The sequence below is a fragment of the Ixodes scapularis genome, unplaced genomic scaffold (assembly GCF_016920785.2).
Source record: "Ixodes scapularis isolate PalLabHiFi unplaced genomic scaffold, ASM1692078v2 PGA_scaffold6__148_contigs__length_123643588, whole genome shotgun sequence".
NCBI lineage: Eukaryota > Metazoa > Arthropoda > Arachnida > Ixodida > Ixodidae > Ixodes > Ixodes scapularis.
Genome location: NW_024609881.1, coordinates 5,790,902 through 5,814,375, shown reverse-complemented (window position 1 = coordinate 5,814,375; position 23,474 = coordinate 5,790,902). Strand labels below are relative to the sequence as shown.

General features: G+C 46.3%; 1 protein-coding gene across 4 annotated transcripts in view; it reads right to left on the bottom strand.

Annotated features, from left to right (window-relative positions):
• Positions 1–23,474, bottom strand: part of LOC8036479 — a 51,680-nt gene that overhangs the window by 12,771 nt on the left and 15,435 nt on the right. Inside the window, exons 2-4 of one of the 4 annotated variants that reach the window (XM_042294410.1) lie at positions 19,478–20,009; positions 11,779–11,919; positions 8,729–8,957 (exon numbers count right to left, since the gene is read on the bottom strand). In XM_042294410.1, coding sequence (XP_042150344.1) covers positions 8,729–8,957; positions 11,779–11,919; positions 19,478–20,003 — 896 coding nt within the window. In that variant the 5' untranslated portion in view covers positions 20,004–20,009. Of the gene's footprint in view, positions 1–8,728; positions 8,958–11,778; positions 11,920–12,091; positions 12,109–14,397; positions 14,414–19,477; positions 20,010–23,474 lie in introns of those variants that run through there. The other 3 variants (XM_040222061.2, XM_040222060.2, XM_042294411.1) reach the window with 3 other exon arrangements.

Here is a 23,474-nt window from a genome sequence, read left to right as displayed (position 1 = left end):
GTGCGTTTACTGAGGCAGGAAAGGGGATATTGCTTGAGAAAGATTTCCCGAAACACGAGGCACAACTGCAAAAGTGGGGTGTGCACTCACGGTTTGGATCAAAGCTCTCACGAAGCCGAGTTTACACTTTTTACTGTTTACTCCGTCGTGGCCGCTCAATCAAAGGAAAGATTGAGTGCATTCTGAACATTGCCGCGACGGCGTCACGTGCGTTGCCCCTTCAGTTACGAAGAGTCGTAAATTTCAACTCTAGCGTGTTGAAATAAAATACTTGAATACATCCTTACCTAGAAATTGTGATTTGCTGAGTTCCTTACCTCCGCTAGGGGAATATCTGTCGCTAGTGGTTGGTCAAAAGAGCTGTCAATCATCGCACTGAAGGTCACTGAAACAATTTTGGCCAGTGACGCGCCTTTATTTTCACCCTATTGCCAATGAATGACCAAACTCTCCACATATACGGCTCTGGTCATCGCATCTACTTAGCGCCACGTAGCTGATGTCGCCACCGGCACAACTCTCAACGTCTCACGACAAGCAATACGCTAGCACACAGAGAAATGCGCAAGCACAAACTCCGTTCAAAGCACCAAGCTAACGCTGCAGATCCTACAGGGACCCTGCGTTCAATCGCCCACCTGCAACGCACCGGCGTGTGGTCGTGTATCACTACTGCACGATGCACGTTAAAGACGTGGAGCTAACGCTTTTACTGCACTGGCTAAATTTATAATCTACAACCGGTGACAATGTCGCCGTATGCAACTGGTCCAAGAAAGGAATGACTAATTTTGAACGCGCCGTGACATTACATTTTTAATGTGTGTTTGTGCATATTTTTTTTCTTTTTCATTTCTTTTGTTTACATTTTTAAGAATGCGGCTCTTATGATGAAACAAAGTATAGTTCTCTGACTTCTGAAAAAATATTATAAAACAAAAAAAAAATGGCATGTCAATGCAAGGCAAAGAACAAAACAAAAAACAAGCAGGCACATATAATAAAAAAAAAAGGGAAATAGAATTTATTACAATTGCCTTTTAAATGCGATAGCAGTTCACACCTACATCAATTTAGGTTTGAGCATACCAAGAGCTACAAAAGCGAGCTCCATGCTTTGGACGGCTCTATTGAGCATGTGCGCTTGTTCGCTAGAAGAGTAGTTCAGGGCAGCATGCTCGTGCTTGTAGGTTCCACTTCGCTCGAACTTACAGTAAAACCAAATACTTTACTGGTAAAATATTTGGTAAAACAAAGCTTACCTCTTGCATTTGTGCAATGCCCTCAGTTTTCACGTGACTACATACTTGTTTATCATTATTGTTTTTGTTTCCCACTGCGATTCAGCACATGCTCTTTTGTGCGCGACATGCATTACAAACAAAGGTAACCTAGGAGCAATCTGTTTCGCACATCGCAAAGGAACCTATGCTACTTGTCAGATGTGCCAAAATCAAGAAAGAATATTCTTAACTTCACACGTGGTCGCTCGCGTGGGTAAACAATGTTGCTTGTCAAGAACAACTTCAATTGTATGAAATCATGTGGAAAAGCTCACTGTCAGCAAGTGCCCCCTTGGCACAGTGAATACCATATTTACTCGCATAATGAATACACTTTTTTCCCCGGAAAATTGACACATATTTGGGGTGGGGGGGGGGCCTTCATTACACGGGGCGTTCATTACACACCTCGTGCAAATGTCATATTAGGTGCCAATATGACACGGCAAGGTACTGTGGCACGTCTCCAGTGATGGAAGCACACTTACGGCTGGTCGGGGGCGCGCCACAATAACCATGCTTTATAAATTGCAAACCTTTCTAGGGCATTTTAGGGGTGCCTTTTGCCCAAAAAAAAGCACCCTATGAAGCTCACTCAGCACGAAAAGCAGCACGAAAAGCAGCACGACCGTTCTTAGGCGATATATAATGCTAGGAAGCCCGCTCGCGCGGATCAAGTTTCGTTCACTGAGACGCTACCAGACACTCTCAGCCTACAGTGCAGCGTGCACGTCGTTGTGCCGTTCTGTTGCGGATTAAATAAACACATTTACCCGGAGTATGTGAAATTAGGCCTAGCCACTTTCACGATTTCACTGTCTAAAAGCGGACCACAGACGACGGCTTGTTTGTTGACATCAATGCATCTGATAGGCGAAGAATGTCCCGGGCTCGGCAATTCCTTGACCCAAGCTTCGTCAAGTGTGCGCGACACTAGGTTTCACGGTCGATCACTTCCGTAACTACTGCAACTACGCACTCGCGGCCATTACGAGAGTGGCTTGGCTTGACTTGGCCCGACCGTTTGGCAGCAAAAAAAAAAACTGGCTTGGTGGCTTGCTAAATTGGACGCAATTCGAGACTTGCGGATCCGAAAAGGAGGTGCGTTGATTACAGGAGGGAAAAAGAAAAGTCAAAATATTGATGCCCGTTGTGAGGGGTGCGTCTATTATGCGAGTAAATACGGTATACTCATAATTGGCGCCGAGATGATTGGTACTTGTCAGCAGGTGGAGTTTTTCTATCAACTCAGAGTTAGATTATTTCATTCTTTCTGTTGTAAGCAATCAGGAGATAACTCACACCAAATCTGAGGGTAATAAAGTACCATGAACATTCAAGCATTACGGCCAGAGCGGTATTTGTGTACAAGCTGTAGCTTTCTATGCACCCTTAACTTTCCATATGCTCAACACTAGTGTAAAATGTAGCGCAGTTTCAGTCTTAACCAGCGTGCGGTGTGCATACTTACACCACATTTTATGAAATGTCACACTCCAGCATTTGCATATTTTTAATTTTGCACCTTACTGCTTGCACAAATCACCCATTAAGACTGCTAGAACGCTTAAACTTTGTGCAAAAGCTATCCGCAGACCCAGAATCTTTGCCTTGACAGTCACTGCATTTATCACTGAACTCATATTAAAATTAATTTTTATCATTGAATGCTACAAGCGAATTTTTAGCCTTGGTGTTACTTTATCGACAGTAAGACTCTCACATCACTGTCCTACTTCAGGTTTACCAAACTCAATATCTACACCCGAGTGTCTTTTTTGTGTTTTCGAGTCTCATGGTTTTGGTCAAAATAGACACCCAGTTACCTAAATGAGACACCTGATAAAAAAAGAAAAAGTTTATTTGTTTTAATTTTTTAGGTAAAGTCGCCGACCAATCTTTCGGAATTGGGGGGGGACCCCAAACTTGTCCGAATAATCAAGTGGTTTGAAAAATTGATTTCAGCCAAATTATCAAATTTCCGTGCATATTCCGCTGCGTATTGGCCACTTTCCACTTGCTTGATGTCAATTTTAAGTTCTCGTGCAACTTCCGCTTTATATTGTTCACTTTGCACTTGTTTGTTTATCTGTTTGATCAGGGTGCTGCGCTTGGTCGGCACCTTCGTTGGCACAAACAGCGAAGTTAAAGGGGCCCTCCAACAGTATTTGAGCGTCGACTTTTTTTTGCAATTTCTACACGCTAGTGGTCCCGGAAACCCAGTGGACAAGGAAAGAGTTTGAAAATATTAGCGCATCATATTTTAATTTGACAACTCGGAAACACCTCCTCCGACGGTGGCGCCGCGAGGTGCCGAATGCGCGCGCATAACGGCGCTCCCTTTCACTATACGTCACATTCTTTGGGTTTCGTGATTGGCGAGAGCCGTCCCAGGAATTTTGAAGCGAAATAAAGTATATCACATTTTAACCGTCATCATTTCTCTACCAAGTCATTTTTATAGAGCTAATAAAGTTGCAAAGTAAAGTTCAAAAAGGGCGAAAACAACGCCTTGTCGCTCATGCGCGCCTCCCAGCGGCGTCCGCGACGTACCATCGCGAGCAGACGACAAGTGATCCGTGCACACAAGGCGCATCGTATTTTCACTTGTGCGCCCCCGGTCCTGGTCAACTAAAAGCAGTAAGAGGAGCCAGGGGAATCCTTATTTTCTTTTAGTGCTGTGACAGACTTTTCACTGTTCGAGTGAAGTGCTGCGACGGGACCGGTGCCCAACGGGACCGCTCACCAGTTTCTCCCTCCTACTCGCCGAGGTAGCTCCGGTGGCGGAGTTGCGGGAGACGAGTGTTCCGCGGCTGTCGAAGCGGACTGAGGCAGAGACACGGCACTTGCGTGGAGTGTCCTCGTACAGCGCGGCGCCCAGATCCGCACTAAAAATCTGATAAGCCCGGTAAATTCATCAATGATGGCAACCCAATCCCAAAGCTACGATGGTTGCAGCTAGGCCTAATGGCCGCCGAGCCGACCGGGCCGACGGGCTATCAACCAAACTCGCGTCCAATTGGCCAACCGCTTTGCTCCAATCGCTAAACTGTTTCATTTTACGTCATGAAGCGCTATGTTTTGCTTATTTAAAGTTATTTTCTGCAATATTTAATTTGCTAATAACTCACAAAATATTGTGAATTTGTGTAATATTTTTTTTCCTCGATGTTCCTGCTTTCATAGAGCTTCGTTTCAGCGCGAACTTCAAACCGGTCAAAAAATTGTTGGTGGGCCCCTTTAAAGTTGGTACCATTTGGCACAATTTGGAGTCAACGTTTAGTTCACCAAGCTTGCTTCAATACTAAGCCTACTGGCAAAAAAACCTTTGAGCTCAAAGACCCCAAGAACGGCAAACGGTCGCTCTTGTCGTGGTCACACCCAAAAAATACGGACCTTAGGAACAACTGGAAGAACCATAGGAATTTTGCAGACGGCGGCTGCTATGACTGTTAAAGTGCATATGTAGAAACTGGGGTGTACCGCCATCTACCGTTGTGACAGTCAACGACAAAACCCAGCGCGTTGCGAAGACAGCGCGAGTAAGCACACAAGGCCCGAGCATCGCGAGATGAACAGATGACACCGCCATGGCAGCTGGGCTACCGAACTCATGTTGTTCTAGTCCGTTCCCTACTAGAAATGCTTATTAAACTACTTGCAACATTAATGACGAGAACCAGAGCCCATCGGATGACAGATGGCACTTCGACAGCAGGCGAGAACAATCAGAGCAACGCTACGGCCATGGCCACGCCTGAGTTCAGCAGCATTCCCACGTTCGAACGCAGCTCCAGCTCTTGAAAGTCATGGTACGGCCGGTTACAATTTTTTTTCGAGGTTAACGATGTACAGGATGCCTCGAAGGAGCGTGCGTACCTGCTAATGCTGTGCGGGGCGAAGACATACGATAGAGTCTGCGCTCTCCTACAACCCAAACAGCCAAGCCAAGTGAGCTTCGACGAGATTGTTCAACTGCTGAAAGCACATTTTGACCCGACGCCTTCCGAAGTCTACTGCAGATACTGTTTCCAAGGTCGCGACCAGGAGGTCGGCAAGACGGTCAGCGCTTATGCGACAGCCCTGAAGAAACTCGCTGCCGACTGTAATTTCGGCACCAGTGCCGAACAAGTGACAAATTGAACGTTTCTTCCTCTGGATGTAATGTTGCGGGATCATTTCGTGTGCAGCCTCCGGAGCACGCAAGTCCAGCAACGTCTCTTTGCGGAGAAGGAACTGACGTTCATCAAGGCCTATGACTTTGCAATACGCGCCGAGAGCGCTGTTCAGCAGCAACAAAAGATGAAAAGCGATCACTCAGAAGTCAACGGTAGCAACAAAAAAGCTACCCAAAAAACGACAGCTGCGAGCGGGAGATAAAGTCATGATCCAACAAATCCGCAAAATAACCTGACTGGGTTCCAGGTGTGTTGATGAAACGAACAGGACTCCGTTCGTGGCATGTTCATTGTGGGTTAGGAATCGTCTGCCGACACTGGAACCAGATAAGAAAACAATGCTGCGAAGGAAATACAAATGACCGGGCGTCGGCGACACTAACGTGGGGTATAGGCGTCGAAGAAACTGACCGGTCCAACATCTCTACACCAAGTACGTCAAGTACAACGACAAAACAACCAGACACACCCCTCTCAGCGGAGATCTAAGAGGGAAAGACAATCACCTCAGAGGTACCAGACACAAGTCTAAGAGGGGAGAGATGTTATGTCCGCTAAAGTTCATATGTACAGACTGGAGTGTACTGCCATCTACCGTTGTGACAGTCAACGACAAAACCCTGCGCATTGCGAAGACAGCGCGAGCAAGCACACGAGGGCCGAGCATCGCGAGACGAACAGACGACACCGCCATGGCAGCTGGGCTACCAAACTCATCTTTTTCGATTCCGTTCCCTACTAGAAGTGCTTATTAAACTACTTGTAACAGCGGCCATGTTGACTATAGCAGAACCGGGCCGGCTATAGCCTCAACCCAGCTTGTTTATTTCGTAGGACGTGGTATCGAGGCTACAGGGCAGAATCAAAACAACCAAATAGGCGGTGACTAAGCTCGCGGCGCTATTGCAGCGGTTGTTTTGTGGCTGTGAACTGAGGAAATCACGCAAATTATGTTAGAAATATCGAACAATAAGCTTTATGGCATCTGAAATTTCGGTCAATGCTATACATTAACTTTATGGGGCGAGTGACGGTTCGGCGAAAACGTCAGAATAATCTAACATGTCCGAAAAATCGATCGGCGACTGTATCTAAATTCCTCAAGCTAGAATTTTGGAAACCCACGTCTATCGCGTCATCATGTTTCCCTGGAAATTTGTAAAGAGCCAAACACATGCGCAACAAAAGGGAGGCCCGTCATAGAAATCTGATCCTATTGTAATATGTGGAATTGGCCTCCGAAATCCCCGACGTGCTAATTGCACACAGGCAATTTTATATTTTTCAATGCTTCGGTCGTTTTGGTGTGCAGGTGTCTCGCCATTAGCTCAGGACGATTTGCATGTTTTGCTCTGACCACATTCGCTGGAGACGTCATCTCGGAGCGTAGGGAACTGGCCCCCTTGCACGAGAACAGGCGCAGCCATGCGCAGAGAAACACAAGTGAAGGACCAGGGATGTCACTTTCAGGATATAGAAAAATACTACAATGTATCGAAGGGCCACCAGACACGATTTCTGGCATTGATGTACAGGTCTGGAAGGCGATCCCATCGCCACCTCTCGCTTCAGAATCACACTAAATAAGGGTGGGGTTACACCTTAAAGGCAAAGCTTACCCCCCCCCCCAAAAATTTTTAAACTTTTTCCAGGCAATTTATAATGGTGTCAGAAGACTACCCAATCAATATTTTGCTACAGCGTTCCATATATTTTTAATAAACTAAAAAAATGCAACTGCTCGAAACCGAAACCGGACTGGGGAGGAAGGAGAAATATAAAGGAGGAGAGCGTTGCCAAACTTCATGGTGCTGTGTAACTTACTTTTTTTTCAATCAACGTATTTGCAGCCTTCTAGAGGCCATAAAAAATGGGCATCATATTTCTTTTCTATTTTTAATATTCAGCGTGTGCCTTCAATGACCCATGACTTGGTGGTTGTGTCTAAACCATAGAAAATGGCAGGTGGCCACGGAGAAGAGAGTAAGCGCGACTCAAAACGACCGATTCTCGATCAGTGGTTTTCGGGCAAAAAGGAAACGAATTTCGAGCCACAAATTGTATTTAGAATAGTTAGGCTCTCATGTGTCATGTACAAATAAAAACCTTGGCGAGCATAAATACCCTGTCAGTGTCCCTTTAAACGTCCCCCAAGTTTTTTTGTTTATAATGAGAACAGTTTTTTTTAAATTTATATGTTTTGTGAACACATTCTAAACTCATCACCCGTGGCGTTAGTAGTTTGAAAAACATTTGGATCGATTCTGTTATTTTTAGGCTGGGAATAATGGTGAAGCAATTAATAACCTAAATGCTTAAAACCCCATTAAAGGGTCTGCAGTTCACTATTTTGCATGAGACTCATCTGAGTGAGAAAAAGCAGCAAGAACAAACAAATAGTACATGAGAGCAGATGTTTTCAACAAATACAATATTCCGTGTCACCTCTAAGGCGTATGAAGGACTCTGTCTTTAAAGGAACACTGAACTCTCAAAAATGTTTTGAAGTGCCTGGATCGGACATGTATGTCACAAAATAAAGTTTCCGCAAACATTTTCTTTAGCTCAAAAATTATGCCGCGAGACACATCTTGAGTTAGGGAAGAAACCGAAATTAGCGCTTATATCGAGAAAGCAAATCCAAAATAGAAGTTAGTTTTGGTCTCATTCCTGAACTGAAACCTGTCTCCTGGCATAAGTATTACGCTAGACGCCGTTTTAACTCTCAGGAATAAAGAGGTGACCTGCGCGCATAACACCCCAGCTTTCTCGTATAAGCAGGGATAATTTGTGTCACACAGTGAAGCCAGCACAATAGACAGGCTCGGCAAATGGTATAAAGGCACACATCTCCTACCCTCACTATAACTGCCATTTTGGAAAAATGAGTGGTGCAACCTATGGACAGTTGTAGTTGCAAACTGGATCAGAATCACTGAATTAGAAACTATTTCTCTTCTTAACCCACCAATTTTTATAAACCTTTCTCCCGTCAGAGACTCAATTCTAGGATTTCTTGGTAGGAAATTTGTAGAAACAAGGGCACCGTTAAAAGTATAGAACAAATAATAACGATTACGGGTAATTTTAGTACTTTCCAAAGTAACCAGATTAGGTGCTTTCGAAAATACTTCCTAAAAATGTAATCAAATGATTATAAAATTTCCCCAAAAAGGAATCGATCGTAAGTAGTTTGATTACATCTAATCAGCATCGCACGAGTCTGCCAACGCGAAGCAATTTCAGACGCACGGACGTTCGACTCACCTGGCCTTGCGAGCCGACACGGGGGAGATTTCCGGGGGGGGCGTTTCCGGGGCACGCTTGGGTCCGTCCTTTTTGGCCGCTGGACGCGGGAAGGCCGGGCGGTCAGAGAACACGGTGGGCACGGCATCGGGCTTGAGCCTCCGCAGCTTCAGGCCCTCCCGGTAGTCCTCTGGCTTGAAGTGGAGGCTGCACACCTTGCTCCGGTCATTGGGAGCCCACGGTTCCGGGCCTGGAGATACGTGGGGGCGGCCCATTCAAGCACTTCCCTTTCGTTACGATCCGCCCATACAAGGGCGCTTTTCAAGCCTCTCGCGACGGCTTACGACCGGCAGCGCAGCGATGCGGCAGGTCGAAAGCCGTCGCGAGAGGCCTAAAAACTGGTCTTGTCCGAGTTGGCCGTAGTCAAGCGCGAGTGTGCGAAATCTCCCAGGGTGGCTCCGATACTCCACCTCGTTTCAAGTCCGATAGCAGCCAACACTACCATCCAACAAAGCCAACTGAGCAATGCCAAAAGTGCATCGTCACGGCGTCGTTTGCAGCTAGAACACACTTAACCAATCACGCATAGTAAATGCGCCGCGATCCTGCACATTTTTTTTGTCTCCGTAACAATTTGCCGCAACACTGTATACTTGCAAAAAAGCTGCCTTAATACACCGGCATCCAGTGGGACTGTCCGTGGCTCAATTAGGCCGAACGGAATATCCGGCGCTTTATTTCCTCTCTACAGTGTCCCCATTGAGACCAAACCTGCGGTATTTCTTGCCCTACGCCACGTTTCACTACGAGACAGGCAGATGTTTAAATGTACGGCTAGGGGAACACTACCAAAAAGTGAACGGGGTTCGGGACGGACATCTGTCGTGTCACTGCCATGACTGCGGGTGCAAACCATTATTTGCTTCGTCTACTGTTCTTGCTAGGCACAAAGATAGGATTGTTAGAGAGATTATGGAAGCTGACGCTATAAATAGTTCCGGCACGTGTTGTGTCAGTGTCGCGTCAATTGACTTGGCGGATAAGGAGTTGGCGTACTTGCGGTCCGTGGCAGGGCCACGGATTGGTTGAGATGTGGTGCGGTGACGCAGTGTGTTTCTACGCTGAGGTTCTTGAATTAAATCAGTTGAAAGTTAGCGCTCGGTGGTGTCTGTCCTTCCTATGTCCCCGTCTTCAAAGCGTAATCATGTTTTCTAGCATTTGTTTATGCAGAGGGACCAGAGCAAGAAGTGTGATCGTGTATCGGATTCAGCAGTCTTTTTTTTCCGTCTGCGCATTGTTTAGTTTCTGCTCCAGAGTGATCTGGTGTTTGTGTGTTGGTGCTTCTGCTTAGTGCCTTGTTTGGATTGTGGGCTGCCGAGGAGCTCGCTCGCACGGAAGAAAAAGGAACTACCAGACAAGTAGGTGCCGTGCTGCTGCTTATCTGCTTAGTCGCCAAGTGGTAAACGGAAGGACCTGAGCAGTGAGGATGAGCGCAGTCAAAACATAAACTGATATTTCTTCTATTTTCATTGACTTTTCACATCTGCTATGCCCCCGAGTGCGAGAAATTGACGCGGCCCGGTTCGCTTTATAATGGTAATAATATTTTTTTTTCTTTTTGAGGGCATCAAAACCTGCCCTCGCGTTATATTCGTGGTCGCGTTATATTCGTGCGAATGCGGTACTTCCGTATAAAAAATAAATGTTTAGTTTTATTCTTTAATTTTAGTTCTGAATTTCGTCTTGCGCGCAAGCACGAACTGTAACGGCCCATCCTTTTAGTTCCGGGCCTGAATGGCAATGGAACTTTTTTTCTATAAAACAAAATTTAAACCAGGGCAAAAAAGATTTTGTTCCGACACAGTGTGCAGCGCCGGTTTTGTAGCCCTAAATCTGCTTTCTTTCAGCAATAATATTTAGCAATGACCAGCAGCATGGTGCGATCGTCTTTGTTGACACTTTCACTTCACGAGCACGCGGGCATAGCAGGCCCGCTCAAAGCATTGAGTAAGCCAGTGAAGAAGCTACACTTCAGTGAAACGAGACTTCAGCCATGTTCAAGCTCTAAATTTCTGTTGCCAGTGTTCCGAAAAGCCAGAAAATGCTTTTCCGTCCTCTAGAAATGTAAAAACAGTCCGCGACATATAAAAACGATATCGCCTAAGGTATGATCCCGACCAAGTTTATATCTAAAGTTCTGAAAGACGCAGTTTCGAATTGTAACTGTCGCCGAAGGTGCCTGCTCTGCACTAAGCACCAAAATGACAATGCTTGCGAGAAAATCTTAAAAAAAAAAAAAAAATTGTGCCGATACATTAAAGGACACATGCAAAGCGAAGAAACATTTTTTTAAACAGCTTAGATGAAAAAAGGATGTCATAAAACAATTTTACAACAAAGAAAAAAAAATTTTAGAGCTATATTTACGGCGCTATACGAATTTGTAATTGGTGCCGCGGGAGCCGCTGCTGGTCACGTGGTAGGCCCGCGCGCCGCTGCCGCAAAGTAGTGCTGCCGCCGCATGCTGAGCGTTGTGTGAACGCCGCTTCGACGCGTTTCTCCATGTCGCACAAGTTCGTCTGCTTCGGGGTGCCGCCGCCGTCGTCTGACCGGCGCACAGGTCTATCACGTCTGCTTGCGCTTTTTCAGGAGTTTCCTTTGGGCTCTAAAAGTTACTTATTAATCTTAGTTTTTTTGTTATACTTCAAACAAAGATGAAGTTACTTTTAGACACCATACGAAGCTTCCGAAAGAGTGCAAGCATCACGTGATAAATAAGGGCCAGTCACGTGATAAATAAGGACCACTTTTCCGCGGCGCCGGCGGGTGCCAACTACAAATTCGTATAGTGCCGTAAATATAGCTCTAAAAATGTTTTTCCTTCGTTGTAATATTGTTTTATGACATCCTTTTTCCATCTAAGCTGTTTAAAAAAAATTTTTTTTTCCTTTGCATGTGCCCTTTAAGCATACAGCGCATCTATAGTGGCTCTATGAAAGAGTGTGCAGCAGTGCCCAGAACAGAAGAGACGTTCGATTTTCGCGAGATGAAAGGCTGTGTGCGCAATTTACCTGCGGCGAGGCAAGATATGTTGCGGATCCAGTCGTTGCGCACCTCCGTCACGGGAAACTCGTGGAAGGCGACCCTGCCCGGCGAGCGATGGCTCGACTTGCACAGTGGGACGCAGCAGCACCCCATCTCGCAGGCAGGCGCTGGGAATGAATCGCCTGAGGTTAGCCATGCAGTTTCGCCCGTCGAAACGAGCCGAAACATATTTTTGGGCGTTTACAAAGCCGCACTCACACTGCTAAATACATCGCACAAAAGACAGACTGCAAACGCCTGTCCGAGGCGCGTTTCTTGCATATTTTTTTGTTTTTTTACCCAATCCCCCAAATCATCCAGGTGATATTCCACGTCGCCTGGCGACGAAATTGCAGGGGGAAGCAAGTTGGTCTAGAAGGGCAATGCGAAGAAGCATACTTTTGGTTTTTAGTTTCCCGGCTAGATGGAGCAAGCTAGCACCCGTCATAAAGAGTACAGCCGTTAGCATCCATCCATCCATCCTTGTGGGACAGTCCTCTCACATTGGTCATAAGAAAGATTGAACAGTCCTGTGGGAATCCACGGTAGGGTCACGGCGATAACTGCGGCATGTCACGGCGAAGTCGTTGGGCACAGCATCGCGTTCACGCACCGTGGAATGCGTGAACATAAGCGTTTGAAACAAGATAAGACATCTGACCATTTTGTTCCAAACACTTTTTTTTGTTCATGATGAGCACAAAAGCGCGTTACCCGGCGCGAGCTCTTGGCATTGGCAGTGCTACGACAACATTTTGTTATCGGCTATATTTGTTTCCCAGAGAGCACGTGGGCATCGGGTACTACAAAGAAATCTATGAATGAACCGACTGGCAGGTGCACAAGTCACCGACTCCGGGAACATTGCTCTCATAGTCACGCAAGCCCGTAAACCTGCCCACAAACCGGAAATTCTATGGCCTATAAGTAAGCTATACGCTTAGAGAATCGGACTGAATAGACCTTTTTAGAAAGTGTGCGCCATAGGCCACCTGCCGTCATTTGGCCACGTGCTGCGAGCATGCACTGGACACGAGGGTAGTGTCGGCACTCGGCTTGCATCGAAAACGAGTGCTGCATTGGGCATCGCACACTTCGTGTCCAAGAAATGTCGACCGCCAACGTTGCTCGATAAACTTTTGAAATATTGGCAACAGTTAATTACGATGCGGGGAGGCAACTTCCCGAGCCTTGGATGCGGCATTAAGAAGCTGGGACGTTGTCGCGGACTGTTCTAGTATTTCCCAGGGACGGAAAGGACTTCCCTGCGATTTCAGATACATAACGCATCGGGTCAGCAATAATTATAAGCAACAAGGTAACTCAGATGTCCTTACTCCGAGGCCTGGATTATTTAGCAGCTCTGGTTGAGACACAAAAATGCCTTCAAGAACTAACAACCGAGCACACAGTTGTACGACTCCATGCAAAGAGTGAGGGACAAGGTTGTCGTTGAGAATACACACTCGCATTTTCCAGACGCGCGCGAGAGAGCGAGCAAAACCAAGACGGCATCTTGATAGCTCAGTTCCATCCAACGTTCGAGCAAATACATTCTAAGAAACTACATCTTACTCCGCGAAAATCCAACGGCCCTGGCGTCGGCAGCTTTTGCGTGATTGGAGAGGCCGGAAGCACGCACATCCTCGGAGTTTTCCTTTATTTGAATCAAGTGAAATGGCTGCCGGCATCTATCGGCGCGGAAACAAGTCGAGACACGAAAGATGGTCGTCTCTGCTGTCTCGGCGAATCCGATATTCGGTGCGTCGGCCCTCTCTCTTGGCGCAGCGCGAAAGCGTGGACGGCACGATGCGCATGCATTCTCTGGCACGTGGGATTCCCAAATGGGAAATTCCATATCGGCACATGTTCTAAGGTATTTGGGTGATGCACATGTTCCCTCGATGTTGGAGAATCTTATGACCGAGTCCTGGTTTTTCGACACAACCACACATAGACAGCGATTGGTTTTTTTTCTTGCAGGCGCCGAAAATTCACACACAAAACACCGTACCTGTGGGTAAAAATAAAAGAAACCCAAAACACCTTCCAATTTGAAGAAGAAACAAACCCCGAAAACACAAAACCCTAGACATACCCTACAGCACAGGCAGCACCATCATTGCATTCATTCATGTATGATATATACAGGGTGTTTTTTTTACGTTTTACAGATGTTTTTAGGGGGGGGACACTGGATCGGAATGAAATTTGCAGGGGAGATTTAACGTCAAATGTAGGTGAACTGTGCAAACTTTCAGCTCTCTGGGACAACTTTACATACCTGCAAAAGAAGATGTGTCACTCTTTGTTAAGAGATCTATGATATGCAAATGAAGCCATTAAGCACCATTTTGAATGCTTAAATATAAAGTGGGGGATCTGGGACTTCGGGCTATCTAGTTTTTTTTCAACTCAAATGTAAATATTTCAGGAAGAGTTATTACCCCAAAATATGAGGTGCAAATCTGTCCTTCGCCAAGTTTTGAAAACTAGGTTTTTTAGCACTGAAGACTTCAACTTAAAACAAAATAAAGTAGATAGCCCGATTCCCCAGTAAATTTCAGTTAAGAAACATCTTGATCATGGTATCAGAATACTTTTACCTTCAAACAAAAATTCCTTCGTGTGAAATTTGCAGCAAAAGGTGGAACTGACAAAAATGCATTCAAACATTGAATCCCTTTACTTTGTAACTGCCTCACAATGTGTTGAAAATATTTTATATCAACACAACTACTTGACGTATGGTTATCAAATTTCGTGTAAGGGTAGTTTCCAAAGTCAAAAACCTTAAAATTGAAAAATGAATTTTTTTTCAAAAAAATGTAAAATTTAGATTTAAAAAGCCCTGAAAAAAAAATATCTTTTTTTTAACAGTCTCATTAAGACATGCTGGTCAAAAAATTAATTTTATGTGAAAAAACTTTTTTTAGAGCGATAGTGATGGTGCAAGATGCGATTTAGTCGGTAGCCACCTCCTTTCCACTTGCTTTCTCTCTCGGCATTCCGGGCGCGTGGAGGAGAGGTGCGTTCATTTCGCCTTCACGACCGAGATGGTCATCCCAGAATGACCCGTGACGTCATGGACTATGCATACAGAATTTCGGATAAACCTCTCGCCGTTAATATTGCTCTAAAAATAATTTCTTTTTTTTTTTTTTTGCATAAAATTTATTTTTGACGCGCACGTCCCAACCACACTGTTTAAAATTTTTGTTTTTTTTTTCTTTTCAGAGACATCTTTTTTTCAATATTTGGCCTAGGATAATGAAACTTTCTAATTCTGAAGTTTTGCCTTTTCTTGTAACACAATTATTAGTTTTAATTTATCTTTTTACACAGAAAGGGTTTTTGGCGTAAACACATCATAAAGCCTTCCTTATAGAAGCCCTTTTGAAGTTAGTTAAAATTTACAAAGCCTAAAGATATGGCAATCTCAAGAAGGTTTTGGCAGTCTATGCATCCTGAAAACATAATCTTTTTTTTTTTTTTTTTCATTATGACTGGGGGATTTTATGCACTGAAAACTGAGTGCACAAACTGTCAAGACATCACGAAGTTGTAAAACCGGAAAAAAGCAACTGAAAGTTAAAAAGATGTATGCTTTTGAAATGTTGGTTGCAATAACATAAGATATGGCAAGAACACAAGTAGGGTGTTCAGGAAACATTCAAAGTTGATACAACCGTCCCACACTGTATGCCCTGACTTTTCTGGCCCCTCTTGCACCATGTGCCATCAAACATCAGTTACACTGGCTGTTCTTTCAACATCAGCATTTCAGTCCTTTTGAGGTTTTTGGTCGGCAGTTTTCACGGCAGCGGCCTGAACTTTCTCGCTAGTGAAGGTCTCGTGATGCATTGGTGCTAGCAGGTTTTCAAGCTGGCAAAAGACTCGTGAGAGCTACCGATGTCGTAGCTTTGCCTACTGCTTGTACGTCTCAATGTGATGCTGCACGTTCCAACTAAAGCGTCGAAAGAAAAAACCCACTCGGGGCATTTGTTCTTCTCAGTGTAGTGTGAGGAACAATGAAAATCTCTCGCGTTTCCCTGCCGGCTCCCGGACGCGTAGAGATTGCGCTCGTGGCAAACAGGGCAGATCGCACTGCTCACAAGTATCGTCATTGCGCCAATGTTGCCATCACTGAACTCGAAAAGCCATAGCCACGTGTTTTGTATTTGTTTTCGAAGGACGCAATCGTCTTTTTTGCATAGCGCTAACAAACATGAATGAAGCATCGATTGCATCAAGACAGTCGCCGGTACTGTGGTTAGGATTAGTAGGTCGCGGTAAACTTTCCTCTGCTGACGTTCTTTGCTTGCGGTTGTGCCACTCTTGAAACTTGCACTTGCTTCTGCAGTTCCAAAAGCGAAAATCGCGCGTTTTAGTCTAGTCTATCGCAAATCGAATCAAAGAAATATAGAATGTGCTGTTGTCGTGAGCGACAGTCTCTCAAAGATGGCCGATATTCGCAAAAAAACTTGCGATTTTTGTAGTCACTACGAGTCAGTCAAACATGATTATTTCCTAACTTCTCGTCCGAATATTGTTTTGATATTTTTACTCACAAAAGTGAGATGTCCGTAGATGAGAAAGCTAGCAAAAACAAAAAAAATTGCCAATTTGAAGAATAAACTTGATTTTTTTGATCCCCATCTCCCCTTAGAAAGTCGTGACAGCTACGCTAAAGCGGTCTGTGCAGGTGACTTGTACAGTCACGAGGACGTAATATAGGGAGATAATTATCGCCATAAGTTCAATAACTAACTGCAATATGTTAACAAACTCTTAATTAGTAAAAATAAACATATGGTTCTAATTAGAAATTTGTTGAGTGTCATAGAAACCTCTAAGCCAGAAATATTTCTAAAAACTGAACGCATGGGAAGCGCGGTAGTGCCCTAAAGCTACCACTCGCGTAACAGGCAGAAGGCTGGCAGTGTGAAAACGCGGATGATAAGACACGAAAAATCCACAAGGGTGCGTTATCGCACAGTAGCCTTGCTCCTGCTGAAGTAGTAGTAACTTTAGCACTCCACCATGCTCCAAGTCTATCTAAAATTGTCTACTTTGGTGGTTTTCAATGACACTCAACAAGCATTTTACTTTGAGCCATATGTTTATTTTCACTAATTAAAAAGTTAATCAACATATTTTAGTCAATTAGGCGACTTATCATGACGATTAGCCTGCACAAACTGCATTGGTGCAGTTTTCATGGATTTTCATAAACAAATTCATAAAGCAGAAAAACTTTTTGTACCTCCATTTATCTAGTCCATTCGACCTGGCAGGTAGCCCCTTAAAGGTCCCGGCGGCTAGGGGCAGGTGAGGACATTTTGGCCAGTGGCCCCAGCTTAAACCCCCCCCAATCCCCTGAAGACGCTGCCTGGCAAGGCCCTCGAGGAACCAGGTTGGCCAATGATGCCGCCCAATGCTGCAACGCCCAACATTGGACCAACATCTCCTGGATAGGAAGGCAGTCTCTGCCATCACCTCCGATGCCAGAGTCCCATACGAGCAACAAACAGAAAGAACCGACACCCACAAGCCTCGGGAAAGCTATCTCTAAACCTTTCCGGCGCACCCGGGTGAAAAATGCAGAGTCATTGGGCTGAAGACGCATGCATGGCGTCTCAGATTTCCTGAAAGGGAGCTACTGCGCATGCTCAGAGCGCCTTCCATAGCCCACTAGACAAAGACAGTAGACCGCAGAAGGTGATTATTGGAACTGGAAAGGGGGAAACAAGCGACAAGCGAGCATTACTTGCCCTCTGACCAAAACAAACTCTTTTGGCAGTCCGAGCGATCTGCTTGGCGCGTTCACTATCTTGGTGAGGTGACCAGTGGATGGATCCATGGCATAAACAAAAACGTGTCATGCCCCAAGAGATGTTGCGCACAGAGAAGGCTTAGGTCGCTTGCTGACCCGTCACCGACGCAGGGAGTCGTTGATACTTCCTGTGTCGACGACTCCGCAGGGGTCGTTCGTCTAGCGTTCTACACCTCACCTACGCGTGTGAGCTTAAAGTCACCGACGGCATAAAAAACGCTTGGTTGCATGCTCACGGTTTTCTGTTCCCGATTGGCCCCCTCCTCGCTGACTGCGAGGACGTTCGCGAATTGACCCCCCCCGTGCGTTTCTTGGCACGTCGGTGACTGTCTGCATTTGCACTACTGCCAGTCCCACGCCGGCTCTCGTGGTCTGAACGCACAACGTTTGGCGAACGGCACTGAGAAGTCAATCGTCGCAACGTTGGGGATGTGCGGGCCAAGAAAAGCGCAACGAGCTCCTTCCTAAAGCCTTTCCTGGTCTTTCCACTTTACCAGAGCAAGCGGAAGCAGAAGAGGAGGCAAGTCTGGAGAATTGTGTGTCCCCTACGCGTCTATACGTTTCCCACCTGTACATAAGCGTCATCATTATCACGTTTCACCGCTCGTTAATGCGCAGCCGAGGAGGAAGCTGGCACTCGTTTGTACGGGCTTTCAACTTTGGCTTCCTCAGGCTCTCGGGTGTGCAAACGTTAAGCCGATAAATTCTTCTTCAACCTCCGCTCCGGCATTTTCTCTGCTAAAATGGGAAGAGTGGAGAGTTTCACGGGAGAAGCATGTCCCACTTTTCTTGACCTGCCACGGGGTACTCGCGACGCAACATTTCGGTGGCGCCCTCTCGTAGTTCCTATCTCCAACGTCATGACCGAGGCTGTTAGTAGCGAGGACGAGTTTGTGGTGCGCAAAAACCGTGGTGGAAGCATAGTCATCCCGTTTCTAAATCTTGACACCGTCAGACTTTGAGAGTCTGCACTTCGCTTTTATTTCCGTCGACGAGTGCAAAAATAATCCCGCTCAAGACGCGGTAGTTTGGCCAATCGTGGAAGGCCGATTTCAGCGACGCTTCCGGTCGTTGATAGTATTGCAGTAGTATTAATTTTGGCTCGAGACGGACGCGACGCCGTAGAAAAAATGGCGGCCCGTGCCGAGAAAACCCGAGGCGCCTCGTAGAGACGTGAACTCTGATGCACAAATGGTGCCGACGAAGGTGATCAATGGAGCTTGCGATTGAAGATGAAATAATGCCATTGAAGACGCATCAACTATATGCACCATTCGACGGAGTGGACACCTGCCGACATCGGGGCCGTCGGGAAGGCTCGAAGCGAGCTAGGGCGACATCCATGCGTATGCCAGCTGCGCATACGTGGCAGATCTCAATCCCTAAGATGGACCGCAGACGGAGCCATCGAGGTCCGCGCAACACTCCCAGCCCGGTTGGGCAGAGCCCAAAGTCATGTGACAAGATGGAAAATAAGTGGTGAAAAGGCTGCCTTTCAGATTTCTACACCTTCCAAATAGACTACGCAGAGCCTCCAGATATTCGACTGCAAATATTCAAGTTGGAACACTCTTTCAAGCACCTCAATGCAGCGGTGCCGAGCGAAAGGAAGTCCATTGCTCTCCGCACCAATTCAAGCTTTTGACGTTCATTAGCTGTGTAGGTTCAGACTAATAAAATCGATAGACCTCACAATGGAGCTTTTTCGCACCTTACGGGTGCAGAAAAAAACACACGCTCGATGTATGAAATACGCCCTCGATGAAAATATAAGCTCGCCATGTGCAGGCGCTGATTTTGCAGGCTGGTCTAAGAGCCCCTCCATTCGAATACAGTCTTGTTAACATTACCTTGCAAAGATCCCGATGGGGTCTCCTCTTCGACGTTCTGCGGCGACCGACTTTCCCCTCGCTCGAGGTCGGCTGCAGTCGATTCAGTAGGCTCGTTTGCTGCCTCGTCGCCACCTGTGCTACTTGGCGGCGATGCGGCTGGAGCCTCCACCTGCCGTTCTGCACCCTCCGAACGTTTCTGGACCTTCCGCCCACCGACGCAGTCTTTGTGGACGTTGTCGCTGCAGCAAGTTTTCCTGACTCTTCCGCCGTTCCTTTTTTTCGCTCCGCAACTGTCCTCGAACACCGAGGGAACGACCCCTTTCACCAGGCGCCGGCGTTTTCCCTCTATGAAATCTGTCTCCTTGAAGTGCTTGCTGCACACTTTGCTGTAATTGGACGTGGTGTTTGGGACCCAGTTGTCTCGTCCTATCGCTCGTATCCAACTCTCCCTCAAGTCCCAATCCGCCGGAATTTCGTGGAAGGATAGTTCGGGAGCTGTTCGCTTTCCGTGAGAGCGGCAGTGGGGCACGCAGCAGTAAGCCATCCGGTCCTGAAAGAGCAAAAATGGCACTCTGGAGCCAGTGTGCCACGCGAAATATTCTATGCGGTCTATAATAGACCTCTCGCAAAATCTAAGCAATCCTAGTGGCATAGTGCTGTGCGAGGCATCTTGAGTACCCCCTGGCTGCAGCTCCGATTTCGATTTGCCAACGTCACTTCCCGACGTCCCGTCACGACCAAATACAGTGTTTGCATTTTCGAATATGTGACTTTCCTCAATTTTATAATACTCTAGGTATGCGTACCAACGAAGATAAAATGCTGGGGCACAATTTTTACAGCGATAGCTGTTAGCGGGACACTTCGCAGTTTTGCGCCGTCGATCGCGCTCCATATCGACGCAGGCAATTGTCGGAACTCCGCCAAAACATTTCACGGGCCGCTGATAACAAGATAACATGCATGGACGGTAAAACAGTCCCCGCCAGGCAATCTGGCAGTGCACTGGGATAGGTGCCCGTGTGACCCGAAAGTAGCGCAAACAACAAAGCTCGGGAAATACACGGCTGAAATTGACTTTGAAGTTTACGATGCATTCTGTATCAGAAAGCAAGGGAAAAGAAAGTGCATTAGTGCCTCATCAATGCACCTGACCAGAGCCTCCTCTACTTGTGGTTTCTGTGTGGTGGCACTCGTGATGCTGCTATGCAGTGAAAGTCATGCTCCGCTTTGCAGGAGGCAGAGTCATGTCAGTCAGAGCATTATAGAGCTTGAGGCACACGCAGAAAAATATAAATTCGTCCTCTCCAGTGGTGACTCAAATTTAACTTAGTATCTGCATTTTCAGTAATAAGAACTGGAACCGAGGAGGTAATACCCGAGAAAATACTAAATCCACAGACTTCGTTTCTTACGTCTATTAAAAATTGTGGGACCATTCAAAAGTTTTTGTGAATACTTCTTTGTACACTAGCTTTTATAATACCGTATTTACTCGCACAATGAAAGCACCCTCCAAGTCGGCTCTCAAAATTTTGACTTTTTTTTTCACTCGCGTAATAAACGCACCCCCAACTCGGACATCAAAATTCTGACCCCCTCCCCCCACGTGCGCGAAATGAACGCACTTTTCTATCCTGGTGCAGCGAGGTCGCGAATGCATGGGCAGCGTGGGCTAACGAAACGCCTTGCAAAAGGCGTTCAAAAAATTCGCATAGATCCAACGGAAGCAAGAAAAAAAACAACAGAGAGGAGCTTTTTTTTTTTGCACAGCGCAGTCTGGACGTTGGGTTCGCGCGCCGCCACGCGCAAGGAGGTAAAGGCCCATACGCACATTCGCGTTTAAGCGCGGTGCGTTCCGTAGCGGCAAGCGGACGCGTTGCGTTGCGAAGACCGCTTGCGCCAAACTTGTACGCACAGCTGCGTTGACACGCAGTCAGCCGCAGTCAAGAGCCAATAAGAACGCGCTATCGTCGCTAGTGGCTCACCAATATTAAGCGAAATCCAAGGCAACATGGCGGCGCACAGCGACAGCGTCAAGTGTTCGATCTTGGGAGAATCTCGCCGGCTTCCCCGACGTTTTGTCAGGCTTGAACCATCGCAGCCTTGGAAAATACAGTCCCCACCGCTCCCCAAAACGAAAAAGCAAGCATGCGACCGGCGAACCGGATACGTCTCGCCGAGTCGGCCCGGTGGGGCGAGCGAACACGTCACCCCTCTCCTCTTTCGGCTTCTGATTGGTCGAACGCACCTGAACGCACCGCAACGCTTCGGAAAGTTGAACAAGTCTCTACTCGCTTGCGTCGCGCTACCGAGCGTTGTGGGGAGGCGCGCGTCGCTCCGCAAGCGACCGCGCCTGGCCGCAAGGACTCCGCAACGCACTCAAACCATAGAGTTATTACAATAAACGCTAGAGGCTCAGCTGGCGCTAGTGTCTATGGGACTTCCGGTTGCAAATTGAAGCAGACAGCATGCAGTCTACTTTTCCAGTCTTCCTGTGTATTCCTATGGGAAAACGCGCGTGAATTTTGTCTCGTCGCCGGAAAATAACATTAATAACTTTTGTTATTTCGGTTGTACCGGGTAGTATGTACCTTTATTAATATTGTGAAAGTGTAATTGCTTTAGTTACAGCATTTTTCATTTACCACTCCCAAACCTCTGCTCCATGGCAGGTATGTAGAAACGAGCGACGATTCTAAGCAAAATAACGATCGAAAGGAATGTAGAGGGTGTTCAAAGTTCGCCAGCATTCCGTTGGTGCTTATATATTGCTTCTATGACCCCGTCGTGCATCTCTACGAGCGGTTAAAAAAAACGTTCGAAACGTAAAGAATGAAGTGCGTGGGCTACGAAAGGTGTATTTTCTTATTATTTCCTATGTTGGGCACTTTTTATCGCGCACCTGTCCTCTGGCTTCCCCCTATTTGCAAAGATTTGGAGCGTGCGGGTGATGATTTGAACACAGAACAAGCATCTTCGCACGTATTCATGAGCAGATAAATCGGACTATATTACGTGACTTTCAACTTATTTTGATCGTCTGCAAGCACAAGGAGTTACTTACCCACTGTTACTACGTGGTTCTTGCCGTCTCTCTTGGTTTTCCACATGTCCTCCTTCGTTCGTTTGGCACGTATATCCCCCATGCTGGAAAGCGTCGACGCCGTGTTCGCGCTAACAGTGTCCGACAGTGCACATAAATACACGTACGAAGCAGTTTTAACACAGTTTTTAATGCCGCGAATTTCAAATAAAAATGCTGTAACTGACCAATTATTTCATCTGCGTGACTGGGAAATGTTCCAATGTGCCTAGTACGTACAAATTATTCGTAATATTTGCTCTTATAATCGAGCGCAGAGAGAAAATGCACCCGCTTTTTCCCATAGAAATGCATTACCGGAAGTCAATTTCTGACTGCATGCTGTCTGCTTCAATTTGCAACAGCACACTAGTGCCAGCTGAGCCTCTAGCGTTTATTGTAATAACTCTATGACTCAAACGCGTTCAAACGCGAATGTGGCGAATGTGCGTATGGGCCTTAAGAATGAGAAGCAGAGAAGCGCTCTAAGTGAAGGAAACAGCTAGCAAAAAATCACAAAAAAAAAAAAAAAAACCACCGAATTGAGAAAAAAACAAAAAAGATGAGCTTTTCTTTTCTTTTTTTTGCACAGCGCAGTTTGGTTACTGGGGGGCGCGCGCCGCGTGCAAGGAGGTAAGAAAGAGGAGCAGAGAAGCCCCCTAAGCAAACAAAACAGCTAGCGAAAGGCGGCAAAAAAAAAAAAAAGAAATCCACGGAGCTGAGAAAAAAAAACAAAAAGATGAGCTTTTTTTTTATTCTTTTTTTTTTTTTTTTTTGCACAGCGCAGTTTGATTACGGGGGTCGTGCGTCGCGCGCAAGGAGATAAGAAAGATAAGCGGAGAGCCCCCGCCTAAGCAACGCCTAAGCAAACAAAAAAGCTTGCGAAAGGCGGCAAAAAAAAAACAAAAAAAAACAAGGAACTAAGAGAAA